At 49.1% G+C, this 7,634-nt stretch overlaps 1 protein-coding gene across 1 annotated transcript; it reads left to right on the top strand.

Annotated features, from left to right (window-relative positions):
• Nucleotides 1–2,497: 2,497 nt before the first annotated feature.
• On the top strand, nucleotides 2,498–7,214 carry CGGC5_v010719 (ABC transporter FUM19; the record flags this gene model as incomplete). Its single annotated transcript, XM_066152405.1, has 7 exons — nucleotides 2,498–2,707; nucleotides 2,761–5,487; nucleotides 5,541–5,728; nucleotides 5,782–5,903; nucleotides 5,970–6,228; nucleotides 6,290–6,421; nucleotides 6,476–7,214. The coding sequence occupies 7 exons, from the start codon at nucleotides 2,498–2,500 to the stop codon at nucleotides 7,212–7,214; spliced, it is 4,377 nt and encodes a 1,458-aa protein (XP_066008324.1).
• Between the last annotated feature and the right edge of the window lie 420 nt (nucleotides 7,215–7,634).

Raw genomic sequence — 7,634 nt, 5'->3', positions numbered from 1 at the left:
CCCCCACAAGCCGAAGATAAACGAGGATCTCTTGTTGGGCTCGACAATTGGATGTCTCCTTGTCAATCTCCTCGAACCCGGCCGTCATATCTATCTCTAGAATAGTGTAGGAACAATAGAGGAGGATCCGAGCTGTCAATTTTCTCACATCGCCTCCTTATTGACGAAGCAAAATCTTCTCTGTCTTTTAAACATGAAGTGGCTGATGGGCTATTCTCGGCTGAACGCCGACAGCGAGCTGGCATTGCCGCTTGAAGCTGAGAAGTCATCTGCTTCATTGAATCGTTGGATGTCAAGTTTTCGTTCGAACCCGGTTGAGTTTGTATGGCGCTTCACATGTTATTTCATGTTCATCACCGGTGCTTTGATGATGGTGACAGCTCTGAGATCTGCCCCGTCAGAAAGGTACTGTGCTGCGCAGCTTAGTATTTGGTGTAAGTGTGATGAGCTCTTCTTTTCTTTTTCTTCCAAATTTCCCACTGCATTGTAAATATGGGCAGTCACTGATGAATCAACTAGCTCCTCTATTGGAAGCTGTCGAGTATGAGCAACGTGACTTTGAAAGTGGCCTCGGATTAGATAACTCAGGCTTCACCGGCCTTCCCACTGCAGAGATGGAGGCTAAGTGGGAAAGCCTTTCCCAAGGTATGAAGAGATATCTCACCAGACCAGTGAAGTAGACACATTGCTGACAGTTAATCTTCTATAGTCCCTGGTGTCATCATTCCACCTGATCGTGTGCCCTATCTCAACAGAAGCGTCGACCAAGGTTTTGTGACCGCGGTTCCCGACTCTCCTTCCTTAGGTTACGTCGGTGTAGTCGAGGTCTTTCATCACCTACATTGCCTCAACATGCTACGACAATACATATGGAAAGACTCATACCCTCAAGATATAACTCCCAGCCTCCTCAAGTCTAATTCGCCAGCCATTGCCCGGGATCACACAAGTCACTGTATTGATACGCTGCGTCAGGCACTTATGTGCACTGGCGACGTTACCCCATATTTGGTTTATAAGAAGAAAGATTCTGAGGCGTCAGAGGCGCCTATCAGAGAAGACTTCCAGGCATCTCACAAATGCAGGAAGTTTCCCAAGCTACTAGATTGGGTGAAAAGGAATGGTGTTGCACTCTCGTTGAAGTCAGTAAGCCAGAACATGTAGTAAAATATTACTATCCTCTTGATGGTTATCTCAGTTTTGCCTACATTGCTTATCCTGTTTAAGAAGAGCTGCTAAGCTCGTTAGTTTTGCTTGGTCAGAGTCGAGGTACTGCACGCGAAGCCCTTGCAGGAAAGCTCCTAGGGAATGTATGCTGTGGACAGCCATGTGCTCAGTCTCTCCGAGAAGAACCTCTCTCTGCACGTGGCGAACGAGGTCAATTAGGGATATTCTGCCGACTGATCGATTCTCCCGCAGTCACCCCGCTTCTTTTGACTTGGTATCAATACTTCTGCGGGGATCTTACCTGTCAACTCAGCCAAAGGCTTATTTTTGTGTAATTATGTCCATCGTATGATGTAGTCAACAAAACGGGCGACCTTTCAAGAGTTAATCTGTGAGATGCCGACGGATATGTGCCTTGATTGTACTTCGTCTCTGTTGTAACCGAGAGACTATCCCGCCCGCCGGCTGCTCCGCCCGCCGGCTACTCCGCCCGCAGCTGCTCCTGTATCATGACACTAGAGGCGGGACAAAGAGTGACATGTAGGTCATGTACTGAGAGACGGTCCATGAGTTCGTCATCTAATGGATGGTGTGTGGAGACCCCTAGGTCAGTAACTTTGAAAAGGCCGAACCAACAGAAGTGTAAGTGATATGGCGGTGGAGATGGTAGGGATGCTAGGAATTTCTTAGACCCTGACCAACTGCCCTGATGTATAAGCCATCAGTCATCCCACGTTTCCACGTTTCCACTTCAGATCGGCCCTTTTATGATTGGACTTTATCTCCCTCTCGCAAGTAGGTATACCCCGGTAGCCTTTAGTCCCAACGGAGGGGATGAGCTATGCCTTTTCTAGCTTTACTTAGTCTGAACTATAGACTCCAAAGAACCACACGCAATAAAGGTAAAGCCAGGACCATGAACTTGATTGAACTGCGCGATGTAGCTGAGAAATTTTGAGCGTGGCACATAATGCCGACACAACTTTAACTCAAGATGGCAGGAGAACACATTAAGTTCCAGCTGCTGAGAGGGTCAAGATGAGGGTACGAGTCGGCATGTTGATGTCAGACCAGTTTTCCCGGAAAGGAGTTAAACAGCATTGGTTATCCTGAGAACCGTGCTGAGCGTCTGCAAGATTAGGGGGTCAGCGAGTGTCACCTCCAAGAGAACGTGGGCGTGAAGTTATGGTGCAATACCATCATTCAGCTGGACTGACGACTTTGGTACTGCGCCCGCCCAAACATCGCTGCTCGGTTCACTAATACGGGATCAGGAAGTACAACTTCAGTGCCTAACGAGACTCATCATACATGCCTTGACGCTATCAGGATGAATTTCATGTCCTGTCCAAACGACGACTCCATTGGGCCGAGTGTTCAAGGCTGCCGTAATGACTTCGACTTCACGCTCAAGTTCGAGAGAATCTTCCTGGAAATCCTACCCGCTACCTTATTCATCGCTCTTTCGATCCCAAGGATCATAATTTTGGTTCGCAGACCAAAGATAGTGGGCGGTATAAGCTTTCAGTGCATCAAGCTGGTATGTGCCTCGCGAAATGTGTGTCAACCACTCATGTTAACTCGTCAAAATAGGCTGCAACTACCATCTACGCAGTCTTACAAGTGGCCAATCTCATTCTCAACAGTACATTTATCGCCCGGGCAACGGCGATAGCAACTGTTGCTGCTGCTTTGAGCCTTATCGCAGCACTATGCATGCCGGTACTGAGCTTCTTTGAGCATTCTTGCTCACCGCGACCTTCCATCTTGCTCAACACATTCTTGATCTCAACTATTCTCTTGGATGCTGCGCAAGTACGATCGCTATGGCTATCCGCCGTCACCTTCCGCGAAGTCACCATAGCGCGAATATTCACTGCTGCCGCCTCCTGGAAGATTGTCTTGGTTGTGTTGGAGTCTTGGCAAAAGCTGTCGTGGATTCCCTGGGACCGCAAAGATCACAGCCCAGAGGAAACAAGCGGCGTGTTCGGATTAGCGACCTTCTCATGGCTCAATCCGCTATTCATATGTGGTTATAAGAGAGTCTTGACTGTACCGGATCTCTTTCCTCTCGACAAGAGTTTGTCAGTGAAGACTCTCCAGGACACTACTCGAAGACTAGAGCCTCAGAATTTTCAGGGGCAGAGCCATGGTCTTGCCAGAGCGCTCGGGAAACGCCTGGTTACTCCTTTGTTACTGCCAGTTGCTCCCCGGATTGTGCTCCTTGGCCTTGTGTTCTGTCAGCCATTTCTCTTGGAGGCTTTTCTGAACTTCCTAGAGGATCCGAAAACCAGTCAATACGCCAATAGAGGTTACGGGTTAATAGGCGCTACGTTCATCGTCTACATGGGCATTCCGATCGCCAATGCTTTGTATTGGTATTTCCAGGAACGGCTCTTGTGTGCGATACGCGCCTATTTGGCTGCAGCAGTTTATAGGAAGACCCTTCAGGCCAAAATTTCAACTGTGGATAACTCGGCACCCTTGACATTGATGAGCGCGGATATTGAGCGAGTCCGTATGGGGCTTATGGAATTCCACGAGTTTTGGGCTAATCCGATACAAGCCGGTCTGGCCTGTTGGCTGCTCGAAAAGAAACTCGGCGCCTCGTTCGCCGTACCCATCGTTCTCATTGTGCTGTGCATTGCCAGCTCTGCGATTCTTATGCGATATATCGGGCCACGGCAAATGGCTTGGATGGAAAGGATCCAAAAGCGCATCAGTCATACGGCGAACGTCTTTGGTAACATGAAGTCCCTGAAAATATCAGGATTGGAAGTTCCCTTTGAAGACACCATCAATTCGCTACGGCTGGACGAACTCAAGGTCGGAGGCAGATTCCGGTGGTTCCTGGTCATCTCGGTGGGCATCGGATTCACACCTGTTCTGTTGGCTCCTGTTTTTACCTTGGCTTTCACAGCCCGGGATCTTGACGTCACGACCATCTTCACCTCCATTTCGTATTTACTCCTGCTATCAGAACCGCTTTCGTCCCTCTTCCAGCTGGTTCCTCAATTGATTGCCGCTTTTACATGCCTGCAAAGGGTGCAGTCTTTTCTGCAGGAAGAATCGCGGCACGATTTTCGAGACCACGAGGTTTTCATTGATCCTAAGGTTTCGGGTTCGCACAGCGCAGCCTCACCAGTTGCCAAAATAATCGACGGAAGTTTTGGCTGGACCGAGGATTCTTTCGTCCTGAAAAACATCAACGTTGTGATTCCTCCCGGTCTGACCATGGTGATCGGCCCAGTTGCTTCTGGCAAATCCATGTTCTGCAAAGCTTTACTCGGCGAAATCCCCTTTACGGAAGGCCAGACTGTCATGAACATCAACTGCCGCACTGTTGGGTACTGCGAACAAGTTCCATTTCTATGGAACGCATCTATAAGGGACAACATAGTTGGTTTCTTCACGGCTGTGGATGAGTCGAGATACGCAGCCGCCATTGAGGCCACTATGCTTTCCCAGGACTTCCGTCTTCTTCCCCACGGCGACCTAACCGTGATCGGCAGCAATGGAATCAGTCTGAGTGGAGGACAGAAACAAAGAGTGTCTATAGCGAGAGCTCTGTATAGTCACTGCGACCTCCTCGTTTTCGATGACGTCTTAAGCGCTCTTGATGCAGATACACAGGAGCACGTCTTCCGCCGCGTATTCGGTCCCAGCGGGATGCTCAAAAGAAGAACTGCGAACGCTGTCCTCTGTACCAACGTTTCGCAGCATCTCCAGGCAGCTGACTATGTCATCGCACTGGCCGCCGGCGGCACTGTTGCGGAAAAGGGTAGCTTTGATTATGTCATTGCCAGCGGACAAGACGCAATTCATAATTTGCTAGGGTCGACTGGTCCCAAGAATGGTGTGGATAACGAGAAATCAACGACATCAGCATCAATCACAAATATTGATGTTGCAACACCCCACAACCAACATACATCATCTGAGGACCAACGGGATACCAAAGATGGTGCACGCAGTATGGGCGACGCTTCGGTGTTTCGGTTCTACTGCCGGAAAATCGGAGCAATTCCGATGCTCGCATTCGCTGGTTTCGGCATCATGTTTGGCTTTACTTACAACTGCCCGACTATTTGGCTTAAGTTTTGGGGCGAGGATGTGGTCTCAACGAACCCGGCACATTCGACATCGTTCTACGTTGGTCTTTACGCCCTATTCCAGTGCTTAGCACTGGGATCTCTCATTACGGAGGCGATTCTTGGCTTAGTCGTCATCATTAGGCTTTCCGGAGCGAACTTGCACAAAGACACCCTCCGAGCCGTGTTTGCCGCGCCCCTGCGTTACTTTACGGCGACAGATACAGGGGTACTGACGAACTTATTTTCTCAAGAACTCTCATAGACGGGGAGCTTCCGCAGGCCCTCACCAACACATCGCTCCAAGTATGGGTTGGACTGGGATCAGCTGCTGTGATTGCGACCTCGTCTCCCTTTGTGATGATATCGTATCCCTTCATTGCGGCAATCATCTACGGTATTCAGAGGTTCTACCTGCGTACTTCTCGTCAGCTGCGTCTGTTGGATTTGGAGGCAAAAGCTCCTCTCTAGTGAGTCTCAACTCCATCGGTAATGGGTTCGACACTTTGCTTATCTGTCTCAGCACCAATTTTATTGACACCATCAGAGGTTTGGTCACCTTTCGTGCCTTTGGTTGGACGGATGAAGCCACTCGTCTTAACAGCTCGCTCTTGGACACTTCGCAGAGGCCCGAATATCTCTTGAGTATGGTACAGCGTTGGTTGTCATTTGTCCTGGGTATTGTGGTCGCCCTGATAGCTGTGCTTGTAGTGACCCTTTCTACACAACTGCGCTCTAACGCAGGCTTTGCCGGTGCTAGTATGGTGTCTATCATGTCGTTTGGGAGAACACTGGCGAACCTTGTTGAGAAGTATACGCTATTGGAGACCTCTATTGGTGCTGTGGTGAGGCTCAGATCGTTTTTCGAAAACACCCCTCGTGAGAAATTGGCAGGAGAGGTCGTTGTCCCGCCTGCTTCGTGGCCGGAAAAGGCATTGGTCGCAATCAAAGGAGTATCTGCGTCTTACACGTAAGTATAGGCCTGATCAAGACAAAGTTGATTCTATGAGAATTTGCTGATCGACTTTGAGATACCATCACGACTTGACTTTGAATGAGAATAGATCGGACACAGCTTCAGACTACGCCAATCTTGCTCTTCAGAATCTCACGCTTACCATTGAGCCGGGTCAAAAGGTGGCAGTGTGTGGACGTACCGGCAGGTGAGCACTACCCTCAAAACATGATTCATGGTTATTCACTTACACCATGAACAGTGGAAAATCATCACTCGTCCTACTTCTTCTACGGCTCCTGGACCCTGTTTCATCCTGTTTAGGTGATATTTCCATTGATGGTTTCTCCCTCTACACCATCGACCGTGCCACCTTACGCCAACGTGTGATTGCGGTTCCCCAAGACCCAGTGTTCTTTCCAGATGGCGTGTCTTTCAGAATAAACCTCGACCCCTTCACAATTGCGACCGATGAAGAGTGCCAAGCGGTGCTGGAAACTGTGCGGCTTTGGGGATTGGTCAGTGACCAAGGCGGGCTCGGGGCTTCGATGAACGCGGACGCTCTTAGTATTGGACAGAAACAGCTTTTCAGCCTGGCGAGGGCGGTCTTGCGGAAGCGCGTGCGCATGCGTGAATTCTTAGCAAGTGCTGGAATTGAGTATGTGGACACTGCTCGATCCATAATTGGCAAAGATGACATAGAACTGCGGCCAACATCTGACACTCTTCGAGAAAGCAACTTTGGCGGGCTGCTTATCTTGGATGAGTTCAGCAGCAGCGTCGACGTGGAGACGGAAAAGCAAATGCAGCAGATTCTATGGAGCGAGTTCAAAAGCTATTCTATCCTGATGATAAGTCACCGACTCGACATGGTAATGAACTTCGACAGAGTCGTGGTGCTCGACTCTGGAAAGGTGGTTGAGCAGGGAATTCCACAAGAGCTGGTTCAGAAAGAGGGCAGCTGGTTCAAACACCTATGGACAATCGGTAGAGAGCGGTGAGAAAAGATACGCAGGGCATTGAGTAAGAGGCTTGCAGAAACCAGATTGTCACTAAGTTGAGGGATATCTTCTGGGGATTTATCATGATTGTTAGAGTGAAGTTCACAAAATGGAAAGGTCTAAGGCTGTTCGGCAGATGCAATTAGAGCCCAGAACGTAGTTCACAAATGATTGTAACACCCGGCTGTGAACATTCCACGAATATCAACATTTTCAACTATCAATATGCGCGAATCTAAGAACTGCACTACAGCATTATCCTTGCATGCCCTATCCTAGTGTTGTCTTATGGAGAAATTCAGCGCGAAGTCAAAAATCAAAATGCCAGATTCAAGACGGCATGTTCCATAGGTGCGAAATTGGCGAAACGGAACGATACACGAACAGCAAGCCCTCTTAAGCCAAAGGTTTAATTTGAAA

Source organism: Colletotrichum fructicola (genome assembly GCF_000319635.2).
Source record: "Colletotrichum fructicola Nara gc5 chromosome Unknown KSG_Nara_v1_contig06, whole genome shotgun sequence".
Taxonomy (NCBI): domain Eukaryota; kingdom Fungi; phylum Ascomycota; class Sordariomycetes; order Glomerellales; family Glomerellaceae; genus Colletotrichum; species Colletotrichum fructicola.
Note: the sequence above shows the minus strand (reverse complement) of the source record. Positions and strands in the feature narration are given on the sequence as shown.